This window comes from Vombatus ursinus, unplaced genomic scaffold (assembly GCF_900497805.2).
Source record: "Vombatus ursinus unplaced genomic scaffold, bare-nosed wombat genome assembly UNPS02014802.1, whole genome shotgun sequence".
Taxonomy (NCBI): Eukaryota; Metazoa; Chordata; class Mammalia; order Diprotodontia; family Vombatidae; genus Vombatus; species Vombatus ursinus.
Window position 1 is genome coordinate 25,684,001 of NW_020954580.1, and position 14,327 is coordinate 25,698,327.

Consider the following 14,327-nt stretch of genomic DNA (forward strand, 5'->3'; position numbering starts at 1 on the left):
ACTAATAATTCTCAAAAGACAAATAGTTAAAATTTTTGATACTTAAATATCATGGCATACCATATCTGGATTATCATAATTTCAGGAATAGTGAGATTTTACAATAGTAAATTAGTATATTTTACATCTACTGAAGGATTCAGCTATTTGGACTTTGGGAATTGCAGCTCAGTAAATTTTATAGGTGATTAGAAATATTAGCTATACTCGATAGTTTCAGTGTTAAATTCACATTAAATTTATAGACCCTTTATCTTTGATTTTTGGAGTGTAACACTTAAGTTTGTACTGATATCTAAGAATGTGTATGTTTGCTAAAAGACAAAACTCGGCCCACCCTGTAAAGAATAGCTAAAATTGGGTATGGCGAGAATTTGAGCCTCCATTTGTACTACTGATTTAAAGGTAAAAGAATTAAGGAAAATGTAGACATCTTCTTTACTTTCTTAATGTATGTAAATCATCATAGAATTCTGATGAAATAAATAAAATAGGCTGTAAAAATTCAGTATTGAAAAAACTGGGGTATGATAAATATGAAGAAAATGAAAATTTTTCATCTCATGATAGCCACATGCAAGATGTCTGAGATGAATTTTCATAGATTGTGTTAAGACTTTCGTTGGAGGAATTATGGCAATAATACAAAGAAGTTTTTGTCTTTTGGAGTAAATAGACATCTGGATTTAGTTTTTATCTTTATTAACTCAGTCTGACACAATCCATGAGCTCAAACCAAGAGCAAGTCAATTTTTTGTCAATTGGCTGATAATTCAAATTGGAATTGTGGCTGGAAAATGAAAGAAAAGCCATTTCTTCTCGTCTTATGGCCTATTCTGATGTGTTGAAGGGCTTCAATATGTTGATCTGAATATGAGCTCCACTTATATAAAACTTGATTGCAGCCCACAGTTGGTTTTTGTGTATTCTATTTTTGTCAAAGTGTATTTTCTTTTCCAAAAGGAAGTAAACTGTGTTTGGACCATTACTACATTTTTATCTCTTGCTATTATAGTTGGGTTTGGGACAGAATAAATTTTTGCCTTCATTTGATTCTGGAACCAATCAAATAATTGAGCAGTGCAAAAAATGAATTGTTTTATGCTGTTGGTATTTCATGACTTGAATAGCACTCACCTTACCTAGTTGCTTCAGTAGAATCTCATATCAGGCTCTTCATTAGTAAATAGTTATCTTTATAATGAAATTAATTTATCTTCTTAGCAGGAGATGATGAAGCCAAGTTAGATGACGCACAGTCATTAGGATCTGGTGCTGGAGAAGGATATGAGCCAATCAGTGATGATGAACTTGATGAAATTCTGGCAGGTGATGCTGAAAAGAGAGAAGATCAACAAGATGATGAGAAGATGCCGGGTATCTTTTTTAATTTAAATTAGATTTTTCCCCCCCTGAGCTTAACAAATTCCAGATAAAATTAGCATTTCTGTACCTACACAACACACACACACACACACACACACACACACACACGGTGTAGAGCGGGAGAGAATTGTACATTGAAATTGTGACGCTCCATTATGTAGGGGTTGTTTTTCCTTTTAAAGTATATGATACATTCAGCATATTAACTTTCAAAGCTGTCCTGCTTGTTTGATTCATTCTAGCTTTCTTTCTGCTTGTTTTTTTTTTCTTTTTGGGGTTGAGGGGCATTATAGTGTGTTTCTTATTATATACATTGTTCTCATGGTTCTGCTTATTTCATTTTGCATCATTTCATACTACAGTTTTTCTCTGCTATCTCTGAAATCGTCCCTTTTCTTATTATAGCACAATAATATTCTATTATATTAATCTACCATAATTTGTTCAGCCATTCCTTAACTGATGAACACCCCCTCAATGTTCATTTCTTTACCACCACAAAAAGAGCAGCTATAAATATTTTTATACATAGTGGTTCTCCTTTTTCTTTGATCTCTGTAGCAGTAGTAGTATTAGGAGTAGGAGTGGGAGTGGTAGCAGTAGTAGTGGTAGTAGCGAGTAGGTAGTAAGTAGTTAGTCAAAGACTATATACAGTTTAGTAATTTTTGGGGCTGGGGGTCAATACTTCCAAATTACTTTCCAAACCTGCTAGACTAATTTACATCCCCATCATCAGTATATTTATGTTTTGGGTAAACAGTTGCAGTAGCAACTGAGTACAAAGGCTACCTAGTTTAAAAAAATTTTTTTTTTTGGCTCATTTAATAAAAATGAGCCTGGATTTTCACTGTAAAAGGGACAATTGTAATTATAATCAACAATATTTAAATGCTCAGATGGATCTATGATCTCTTCTGTGTGGTTTATTCCCTCCTACAGTGAGGATTGTAATCCATTTATGCTTGCGTCCTGTGTGGCTCTTGTCCTTATCCTTCCATAAGTTTGCCACAAACTACCCACAGTGCTGGGTTGAATCCTCAAGTCTTTCTGGTGATGATGGAGATGATATCAGTGGAACGTGTGGGTTGTCCATTCCTTATCCTTCATTCTTGCCCAATGATTAGCTCATCTTCTTTTTACGTATATATATTTTTAGATGAAATCTTTTCTTCTATTTCTCCTTTGTATTCCTATTTATAATTGTTCTCTGGATAATATTTATTTTCATTTTTTTAGAGACTATATTAAAAGGCCTTTGCAGTTTCCCAAAGGAACTGTAATCTGGCTTGCTCTCCTCTTCCTGTTAATTTTGAGCCCAGGCCATTATCTCTTTTCAGAGTCTAATATATATGTTGAAGTTCTGTATGTTGTAAATTCAACAGCATTATCATAGTCTAGACAATAGGTAATCTTAAGCCATTTGATTTATCCTGCTATATAGTTAAGTCAACTCTTTTGAGTAGTTATAGATCTCTGTGATATCAGGAGCTTGCCATCAGTTAATGTCTGGAAGACCCTATTATGTATAAATACAGACTCTTTCTACTACATATCCTTCATGACAACGGGGAATACTGTTGGTGTTTGTAAATATCTCCCTGTTTTCTTTGTTGCCTGATATTTATAATAGATAGTTGTTGAACAAGGTTATCTCTGTTACATCTTTCAAGTTATCTTGGAAATTTTGATACATCCATGGGGTTTATTTCACTTGAAGCCCATGAAGGTGGCATATTGCTCTTCCAAAGCCAATTTTTTTTTTGTTTTTGTTTTTTTTTTATTATCAACAAGTAAGAATCACAGTGTGAGATATGTTGCATTTCCTATATCTTTCATTTGGGTGCATGATAGTGAAGAAGTGGTCTGTTGTATGGTAGCACTTCAAAATGCCTGCCTTTTCCTGATTCTCCCTTCAGAAGATGCCCTCAATATGCATATGTAGCTTATTCTCATAAAAAAAGTTTATGTAAGTGGGAGAGCAGCTGTATTATTGACAGGTAGTAGTTGATGTTCTCTCAGTTGACATTCTTGGTAGTAATGAATTTCTGTATTTTTTTTCTGACACGTTTGGTATCTTCCCTGTCTTCAGGTACCAGTCTTTCATTGTTTTTGTAGTTTTATTTCCTGTAGCACAGACCGTTGTGAATACTTGCTTAGTGGAATTAATTTTACCATCCTTTCCATATGACTTTTTCTACTTATTTTATAAGCACATTAGCATCCAAATATGATGCTTCTACTTTCATGGATGGTGAAAAGTTTGCTTTAAAAATCTTGGTTGAATTTTTCAATCTTCCAAGATTTCTCAAAGAAAGTGTTTGTGATGTAGAGGCTTCTGTATAATCTACAGTACTTTGGCTTTTCTAAATTTTTAGGCTTAAACTATATTTTCCAACACTTTTTTAATATCCTCTCTTCCATCTTTGTGTTGAAATCATCAAGACTCAAAGTATATATTAATTTAATTCAGAAAGTGTCAATAAAAATCATCAAAGAACTAATTTTCATTGATTTCACAGTTGGTGACTAAGCTGCAATCATGGTTGTCTTTTTGCAAATATTTAATCATGAACACTGCAAGATGGGATGACCAAATGTTCCATGAAATAACGTTCTTTCTTTCATTTGGACACACAATAAAACCACTTCTGCCTCTCCAAAGAGAACCTAAGCCATCCTTCCACTTGGCTGTATATTCCTTTTTCTCGTTCTCTTTATTGTGAGCTGTGACTTAGTTCTTCCAGTAGTATGTTCAGTTACTAAAAATTGGACAAGGATTTCACATTTTATAGATGTAACAACTGTTAATATTATGTAGATGGTCTAAAAGCTGTGTTTCTTAGCACCCTGTGCCCTTCCTTTTTGCCACTCTGCCATTGTCACTGCAGAAGTAGAAAGGGAGAAAGGGGCATAGAACTGTGGACCAAAATTATAAAAATTATTTTTGTTTCATGGGTTTCCATGACCAAAGGATTCATCACCAAGTGTTCAGCCTACTGGTTGTTAACTTTGAAAGCAGATTTTTGCTAAGGCCATTCACTGAAGCAAAATTTAACAACTACAGACCTATGAATATTTTAAGTAGTAAAATTACAGTCCACATTTTATAAAGCCAGCATCAACACAGGCACATCCTATGACTAATGCAATATTAGGTAGAGTAGAATACTTTATATATACTGCAGTACTTCAAAAGAACAACAGTTTAATCAGTGTGGCCAATATAAATCAAAATCCCTCTTAGCTGATAGTCTTCATGAATTGTTATGGCCAGAGTAGTTCATCTCCTTGACGGCTTACCTGGTGTGGAGCCTCTCAACTTGGCTGACTACCCCATAATAGCTGCCTGCTTTGTTACAGAGCCCACATTCTAAGATATGCTAGAGCTTTGCATCTCATTATCAAAAACACTTTAAAAAACCTGCGGTCACCTCCATATCGTGGTGGGGTTTTTGGAATTGAAGTTTATGGAGAAGCGTCATAGGAAGGCTGGTCCTATCCTTATGCAGGCTTTGATTATGATGTATTGTTTTGTAAAATGTTAATGGGCAAGTATGCCTCTTGTGATGTTTCTATAACCAAGCATAAAGTATGCATTGATTGCATTAAAAAACATCTACTATAGCATAAATTTGAATTAAACTAATATTCTAGACATGACATAGAATAGCAAGAAGGCATACTCCCTTCCCTTAATAGCTTTCCCCAGGATGACATTCCTTATTTGGGAAACATCCACATCCTTACTCGCCTTTGCAGATCCTCTGGACGTGATAGATGTAGACTGGTCTGGACTTCTGCCAAAGCATCCCCAAGCACCACGGGAACCTGGAGCCGCGCTCTCAAAATTCACTCCCGGAGCGGCCATGCTGCGCGCTGGGGTTTCTAGAAAGTTGGCAGGTTCTGAACTGTTTTCTAAAGTGAAGGAAGCGTGCCAGAGACTTGTAGAAAAGCCCAAAGGTAATTGGTTCATTTTGGTCATGTACTTCCTTCCTTTGTCTGTTAAAGTCTGTTGAATAGAATAGAATCTTGTTTTGCACTGATGTAGCATTTTTTACTGGAGGAATTATTATTTCAGCTGTCTGATCTTTACGGTCAGTATTACTTTAACTTTACAAATGAGTAAGCTAAAATATAAAACCGCTCAATACTTTGCACAGTACCATTGAGAGAAGCAGAAACTCATAAAAAGGGCTAGAATGTAGGTAGGTAGGTGCAGTGTAATAGGTAGATATGGTTTAGTTTCTACATCTCAGAAAGCTGTTTTTTCCCTACTTTTTAAACTACTTAAGATAGGGAGCCTGAAGACAATTAATTACTTTGGGCTTGAGCCTTCAGCATTATTTAGCATTGTATTTTTATAGAATTTTAAGTTAAGTAAAATCATGTTTGCTAGGGTATTTCAGTTATCTTCTTCACACTATGAGACTAAATGTACTCTATTGTGCACACATTTAGTCGAATTGAAAATAAAATAAGTCATTGATTATGTCATTTGAGAGATAGGAAGAACCTTATAGGTCATGTAGTCCAACCCCCTCATTTTATAGGTGAGGAAAATTGAGGTGATTTGGCTTTTAAGAGAAATTAAGTAATTTACCCAAGTGGACACAGGTGGTACTGGCAGACCTGACTGTGACAAAGACCAAAATTTTCTGGTTCTTAGTCTGGTATTCTTTTAACTATAGCATGCTGCTTATAAAATAAATTTTTATGAGAAAGCTGCCTAAATTTAGTGTAGTGGCTTCTCTTAGTGTAGCTAGTACATTAGACCATTTCAGTGTTGTCAGCTGGGTAGCACAATGGGTAGAGTTAGACCTAGAGTTCAAATCCAACCTCAGACGCTTACTCACTGTGTGACTCTTAACCACTGTGTGCCTCTGAGAAATGCAGATAATAATAGTAGCTACTTCAGGGTTATTGTCTGTATAAAATGAGATATTGTAAAGCGCTTTGCAAACCTTAAAGTACTCAACAGTTTTAAATTTTTCAGGGATTCTCCCCTCTTTCCTCCTTTCCCCCCAATTTGTCGAGGTTCTAAATTATGTTCTGTTGCCCATCACTTATTTTTGGTGTGTGACTTGGGAGAACAGATAAGGATGGCAGGGTTGGCATCTACTTTTATCAAGGCAAGGGAGTGAAAGATAAAAAGCAGGTAAAACTCAGTTTGGTTCACTTGATAGTTGATAGTACTTTGAAGTTAGAAGATATAACGAAGGAAGAGAATGAAAATGTGAACTAATAGGAAGTTTAAAAATTTTTCTATAGTTTGCCAACTCCAAGTTTGGTATACCACACAGACTGTTCTATACTGTAGCTATACTTTTAACTAGGTATATTTTGAACTTTGCGGAACTTTGTTAATTAGCAGAGTTTCTTTTTTCTTTAATTCTGCTTTATTTTTATTGGTAGATGCAGAAAATCTTTTTGAGCATGAATTGGGAGCCCTAAATATGGCAGCATTGCTACGTAAAGAAGAGAGAGCTGGTCTTCTCAGTAATCTTGGACCATGTTGTAAAGCATTATGCTTTAGGCGAGATTCTGCAATTCGGAAACAGCTAGTGAAAAATGAAAAGGTACTGTCATTTCCTTGGATTACATTAAAGTGTATTGACTGATATGTTTTCATTTAGTTGTTTCAGGTAGGATTGTGGTTGCATATGTAGAGGATTTTTAAAAAGTATTAAATACCCATTTAGTGTGGTCAGTATGGTGAGTATTAAACATAATAAGTTAAATATACCTTCCCTTCCATGATTATGAATTATGGATTGTAGTGGATGCTTTTCTTCCTTATCTGTGATAATGGTCCCTTCCTGTAAAATAAATGCTTGTGTGATAACATATACGGAAGAACATAAGGGCAACTAGTTGTGTCAAAATTCTTTTTACATGTACTGCCACTGATGGGAAATAGATGCTGCTGCTTTTTAGGTGGGCTCCTTACAGAGTCAATGAAATTCACCAGTGCAACTGAATGAGGTGTAGACTGAATGATTTATTTGTAATTGGTTGCATGATTGCCCAAAGAGTGATGGTCAGTGTTAGATCAGTTAGTAGAGGAAAGTCACTAATGGTTGGCCATGAGGGCCTACATTGTGCAAGCATTTTTATCAGTGACTTGAATGAAGACATAGTTATCAAATTTGTGCATTTCACACAGCTAAAGTGGGTTAGTTAATATATAAAAGAACAGAATTAGATTTCAAAGACATTCTAGGTAGGCTGAAATTAAATTGAAAATATTTGCAAAACTCATGGTCCCAAACTAACAAGTTAAGATTTAATAGGGATATATGTAAGGTCCTGCATGTAATACCAGATTAGTTGCCTAAGACTAGATTGAAGATATTCTGGTTTAATAGCAATGAATATACAGCAAGACCTGGAGCTTTTAATTTACTTTAACAAAAAAAAAAAAAGTCCAGTGTAGATCAAGTCTTTGGTACAACTGCCCAACAAAGCCCGTGTGATCTGTGGTTGTGGTAGCCAGAGGACTGAATCCAGAACAAGGTGAATAAGAAGAGGCTTGTTCTGCATTGATCAGGCTACAGATAGAATGAATGTGTCATGGAGTGATCAGTGAAAGGTTGAGAAGCCATGACATGTGAGCAGTAATTGAAGGGACTAGAAGCAGTTAGATTGGAGAGGAGAACACACAATACTGTGCTCAAAGAATTTCATATAATAAAGGTTGGATTTTACCTTGTTTGACTCAGTATGAAGAACTAGGTCCAGTTGGGGTTGCAAGAATTTTACAACAGCTATTCATCGATGGAAAGGGCTTCCTTGTCAGGTGGTGAGTTCTCTATCACTCAAAGTATTTAAACAGAAACTTCATTTCAACTTGGCCAAGATATTGAGGAGGAATTTCCTGCATTGGTGGGATTTGAAGCTGGGCTGGATGAGCTCTAAGGTATCAATCATTAAGGTTTGTGAAAATAATTCTCTATGTAGTAGCTTGTCAGGCCATATAAGCAAAGCAGTACATTCTCTAGAATCAAAGAGAGAGAGCTCAGGAACTGTTCTTAGCACTTTGTTTAGCAGCCTGCATCCCTCACTGTTAATACTGTGTACCCCCGTTTTGTTTTCAGGGCACCTTGAAGCAGACATACACGAACACTCCAGTGGTAGACAATGAGTTATTGCGGTTAAGTTTGCGGTTGTTTAAGCGCAAGACAACTTGCCATGGATCTGGGCAGGAAAAGACAGAAGAGAGTGGTAAACTTTCACAACCGAGTATCCAGCCGGAAGTATGTGTCTCATAACACAGAAGCTCATTTTGTGCTTCAGAGTATCTTCCTAGTGAAGAGCATATTCTGTTGAAAAGTTGTTCGATTTGGCAGGCCTCCTAAGAGAACAAGACAAAAGACTTGTCCACTATTCTAATTGGATGATGCTCAGCAACTTTTATTTGAAATGTACCAGTTGGGTTTTTTGGGGAGTATTCAGATTTTTCATTCATTCATTTTTACACAGTACTTGATCCACAAATGTAATGAAGTGAGGACATTTAGGTTTGGTAGTTTATTGCAGCAGTTTTTGTCAGCTGAAGGAGGGCATGTGTACTTCTTTTTCCACTCTAAACATCTGTTTCATGAAATGGAACTACTGATGTCTACTAACGGGATATTCATTACAGAAATGTTGACTTTACTTGAAAACATTGTGTCTGTCAAACCAAATCGAGTGCTTTCACTTAACTGTGTATAATAGTGTTACACAAAGTAGTGCTTCTCTAGCATTGTGAGTGTATACAGGCAGGTGTCCAACTCTCTGTCTGTAGAATAAAGCCAAAATATTTCACTACAGCACCTCTCCTCCCCAAGTTATAAAAATAATAAACCTAACTTCCTGAGTCTTTTTTGTTTAAACATAAATGTGCGTTGATAAAATGTATAATATGTGTTTGGATTTTTAAAATTATATATATACCTTTTTAAAACTTGGAAACAGTGTCCTTAGTCTTTATTTTTAATAAACACACTTCTTCTTTTCTCCTTCTGATTTGGACTCTCTTGGTTCTCCCACCCTTTTCTCTGTGTCTAAGAGTTTGGGTTAACGTTTCATCTTTACACTTTGATTAATTCATTTGTTTCTTTATTGGTAGAGTAGTTTTGAGTAATATTCTGAATTTAAAAGAGACTGTGTATTCCTGGAGCATTAAAAGCACATCCAGTAATTCCATATTTGAGTTGAATGTTTTAGATCATTGCATGCAATTACATTAAAGTCTGTTTGTCCTTCACCATATCACAGAACAGCATTTACGCAGAACTGCCTTGTTGCATGCTTGCAATTTAAGAAGAGGTTTGCTAATACACTTTCAACCACTCATAGAGCCCATGTAGTTAACTTAATTTTTTTTTTCACTTGGACGAAGTTAAAGAATTGAGAAGAACTAGAGAGCAAAAGCTGTGGTCTTTTAAGTATGCTACCTCATGACGAGACCTGATAGAAATTCTCAATTGGTCATTTGTTCCTCAAATGTTTTTGAAAACTGAAGTCCCAAGTTCTGTCCCTGTTGGTTTGCATGAACCTTACTAGGGGTAGGACATAAAACTCTTAGTCTTCCCTTCATATAACTTTAAAACAACATAGGACAGAGAGTGTGATTGGTTTAGCATATGTAATTACACAAATGGAACATTTAGCTCCAGTACCTTAATTGAATGATCATAAGTTTGAGAAAACATTGAAACTGCAGCACCTTTGAGGTATTGAAATTTCACACCTTGACTAAATGGGATCACAGAGTCAGACACAACTAAACAAGAAGAAGAATAAAATAAAATATTTTGCAAATATTTGCAATACTTAAAGCCCTATGTCAGTGATAGTTGTTAGCTGAATACTAGCTTCTTCCTGCTTGTAGGGGACTGAATGTGCTGATTTTCTAAACTGGCTTCTTGCTTGCAAGGGACTGAGAAATGCCATTTCATCCCACTCCCTTTGCCTGTGAGAGAAAGCCATTTCATCATACTCCCTCCATTGTTTCCTGGCCTGACCTTGCCTGACTTAGGGAAAGGAGAGAAATGCTATTCCATTCTACACCTACACCCTACACCCTCTCCCTCCTCCCCACTGGTTCCCTCACCTGAGCTACCTAAAGTCCTAAAGACAGTGCTGACAAACCCCTAGGGATGTTGATAATCCATCTCGGCTCATTAGTCTATGATTAACAGGCTGTCATCCAGTCATACCCTCCCCATCCCAGGAATTTTGGATGCCCATCTCTCATTCAAACCCTTTCTTGGTCCCACCCAACTTTTAATACCTTCCATCTACTCTGTGTGTTATCTTCTGTGTACCTACTCATACTTCTCTCTCCTTTTAGAACGTAAACTCCTCAAGGGCAGAAGCTTGTTTTTGCTTTTATGTGTATCCCCAAAGTATATAATTAGCACTTAGTAAATGCTTATTGATTGATTGAATATAATACTCTGAAAAGGAAAAGAAATATTCTAAAGACTAGGGAGATCAAGCTGCAACTTTGAATGACACATCCGTAACCTAGTCAATGAAAAAGGTGGACATTCAACAAAAGGCATTTTAAACATTTCTACATCCCCCCAAATGCCTAATGCCAAGAATTTAACTTGTAAGCACCCCAAAAAAAACCAATCCTAAGAAAGGTAAATAAATATAAAAATCAAAAATAAATAAGAAACCAAGGAAAGAATAAGGAATGAAATTACATTTAGACTGAAAAAAGAAGAGAAGTGCTATGCGGTTTAAAAAAGAATCATCAAGGGATTTTTAAAGAAGTAAATTAGGAGCTAAAGAAGGAAGTGGGATGTAATTGAAGAGCATAATGGGAAACGTCACAAGATGGAGGGAAATCAGTCCAGGAGGCTGAAAGGAAAGAGTCAGTGCACCAGGGGCGGGTTCCCACTGAAGACCACTGATGGGTGAAGAAGAGTGTGCCGTAAGGGTAGATAGGCACGTTATGATGGGCAGAGTTCATATGTTGTGAAGCCACCTTTTCTGAGAGTGTTGTGCCTCCGTGGACATCATCCTGACCTAGGACAACAGACATGTCAGCATGTAGGTCGTTTGGGACTCAGAAGTGTGTGTGGGGAAGGGGGAGACAGGAGTGAGATACTCTTGGCCTCATGGGGAAGACGGGATAGAACTGGACCACATGATTTGTGATAGAATAATTTCTACCATGCAGTACTGCTTTTATTTACATTTCTTTTTTCACAGACAATCTGAGTCAGAACTATTTTGTGATTTTCTGAAATACTAGAATACAATTCAGAGAATCATAGAATACAATTTCAGAATAGACTGAAAGGAAAGAGAATTAAAAGTAAAGGAAAAGAATAAAACAGAACAAGTAAGACGACCTTTTTTGTCACATAGTCAACAACTTTAACATCTTTTGTGAGTGCCTTGCACATATTAGGCACTTAAATGCTTATTGACTGAATGCATTATTTTGTTACCTATTTTGTTGTACTTTTTTGTATTCTATCACATTTTGAAAATATTAGGAGGAACTCATCTATATGATGTCAGAGGGCTAATAAAATAGTAGTGTACTTGATTCTATAGATTTTAATTTTCTTATTTCCTTGAGCTACTTTTATAATTTGCTGATGCCCTTTGTTTTTATATCAGTCATGTCCCTACACCAGTCTGCACTGAACTCTTCCCATATGAAAAAGGAAAACAAGAAAAAAAAATCTAATATAGATGCCATGTTTGACAATATAGTCTGTCCTAGTTCTCCATTTCTGCTGTGAAGGAAAAATTAATGTTTTGTTTCTTATATATCTTCTTTTGGTTTTAATTGCTGTGCATCAGTTCATACAAATCTTTCCAAAGTTTCTCTGAATGTCAGTTCATACTTCAGCATTGTCTTCATATATCAGTTTTTGCAGCCATTACTGGTTAATGGGCAACCACTTTGTTTCCAGTTTTTTTGCTACCATAAATAGTGCTATGAAGATTTTGGTACAGATAGGCAAAGGCTATTTTTTGCCTTTCAGGTTAAATGTTAGTATTAACTTTTCATGTGCTTATTGTTGTTTTTTCGAAATTGTGTATCACTCAGAGGCTTAGATCCACTATTTCAAAGATAGCTTTTATATATTATTTATACCTATGGAACCTTGAATTCTTTAGAAAAGGACATTATAGAGTTCTTTTTGAAAATGAATTTGCTAATGCAAGGGACATGCAGCCAGTTTACTTGGATAGTCAAAGTACCTTTGAATTGTCTTGTCTTTAAGCATTGCAGTTCTTAATTATTTAGATATGGAGGGAAATCATACTGTATGGTTCATTTAACTTCAGAACTAGAAAGATATCAGGAGCTATGTGACCTTGGATAAGTCACTTAATTACTTTGGGTCCATTTCCCCTCTAAAATGAAGGGGTTGGATTAGATACTACCTTTAAGGTCAAATCCAACTATAACATGACTGATTCTGAGTTACCTATTCCCCATACTTGTCTTCCACTCACATGAGTATCTTAATTATCCATGATAAGTGGTTATCAGTTTTTGTGCAAAAATCAGATGTCTCTGGTCTTGGAATTTTAGCTGCTAATTTTACTTTTAAAGTTGATTGACTACTCAAAATCCATAGACTTTCACTTAGTTCATTACCTGACCTAGTCATTAGAGTATTTGTGTGTGTATAAATGATACCATCCTTCATTTCTGTAATCTGGTATTTAGCATAGTCTCCAAATGCTGAATATTCAAGTTTCCGTTGGATGGTTCACACTTAAATTTTGGAGTCTTGTTGTATGCCAGGAAAATGTTACATCTTACAGGATTGCTCAGACACCTTCCTTAGTCTCTGTTCTTCATACAATAATAACTACTTTAGGAAGGTGGAGAGCAGTAGTGCTAACCAGCTTTGTTGTTCTGTAAATTGGATTTTAGGGAAAAAAAATCAACTTTTTAAAAATGGGGAGAGTTATTCTACATATTTTATGAGTCAGTGATTCATCCAGCAAATATTTTTGTGATGTTTTATTAATGCCTTTTGTTTTTATATCAGTCATTTCCTGATATCATTTCTGTCCCTTCCTTGTAACAAAGTAAAATGAGCAGAACTGGCCCATGAAGTGATAATGGTATAGTCATCATTTCACCCCATAGTGGGGAACTTCTGATTTAGAAACTGGTCACATTTGCATATCAACGAAACATTTGTAACTTAATGGCCTTGAAGAGTTCCCTGGGTCACTGAGAAATTAAATCAGAATTTAAAAGTTGGAAGGGATCTCAGTGGCCATATATGTCAATCCATATTCAAAAGGAATCCTCACCATAATAACATGCACGAGAAGTGGTCACCCAAACTCTGCTTGAGGAACTCCTAGGAGGAGAAGTTTTTCCTGACATCAAGTCTAACTTTGCATTTTTGTAGCTGCTTCATTGCTCTTGGTTCTGGCTTCTAGGCCAAAGAGATTAAGTCTTAATCCTTCTACATAACAGCCCTTCAAGGCAGTTATAGTCTTCTGCAGGCTAAACACCTCTAGTTCCTCATATCATATGGATCCCTCACGATTCTAGTTACCTTCCTTTGGATACCAACTTGTTTGTCAATATTCTTAAATGTGGCACCCCAAGCTGAACCAAGTACTCCAGGTGAGGCACAGAGGAACAGAGGAGTATCTCTTCCTTACTGAGCTTCTCTTGATGTAACCCAAGATGTCATTAGCATTACTGGCTGCCAAAGCACACTGCTGACTCCTTGACCTTGTAGTTCACTACAATCCTCAGATCTTTTCCAGAAAAACTTCTATTTATTCTTCCATCCTGTTCTTGTGAAATTTAATTTTGTACTCAAGTTTCAAGATTTTCCGTTTAAACTCATTGAATTTTGTCTTCATAGATTCAACCTAATCCTAACCTGTCAAAATCATTTTGGATGCTGCCGTCCACAGAATCTTAGACGTAGATCTTAGAGATTATT

At 36.0% G+C, this 14,327-nt stretch overlaps 1 protein-coding gene across 8 annotated transcripts in view; it reads left to right on the forward strand.

The window, feature by feature from the left end:
* ZC3H13 (zinc finger CCCH-type containing 13) overlaps positions 1-9,335 on the forward strand; it is an 80,060-nt gene extending 70,725 nt beyond the window's left edge. For 5 of the 8 annotated variants that reach the window (XM_027873566.1, XM_027873569.1, XM_027873571.1 and 2 more), the window contains 4 exons: positions 1,225-1,377; positions 5,146-5,346; positions 6,799-6,962; positions 8,481-9,335. In XM_027873566.1, coding sequence (XP_027729367.1) covers positions 1,225-1,377; positions 5,146-5,346; positions 6,799-6,962; positions 8,481-8,654 — 692 coding nt within the window. In that variant the 3' untranslated portion in view covers positions 8,655-9,335. The remainder of the gene's footprint in view (positions 1-1,224; positions 1,378-5,145; positions 5,347-6,798; positions 6,963-8,480) is intronic. The other 3 variants (XM_027873568.1, XM_027873573.1, XM_027873572.1) reach the window with 1 other exon arrangement.
* Positions 9,336-14,327: the final 4,992 nt, after the last annotated feature.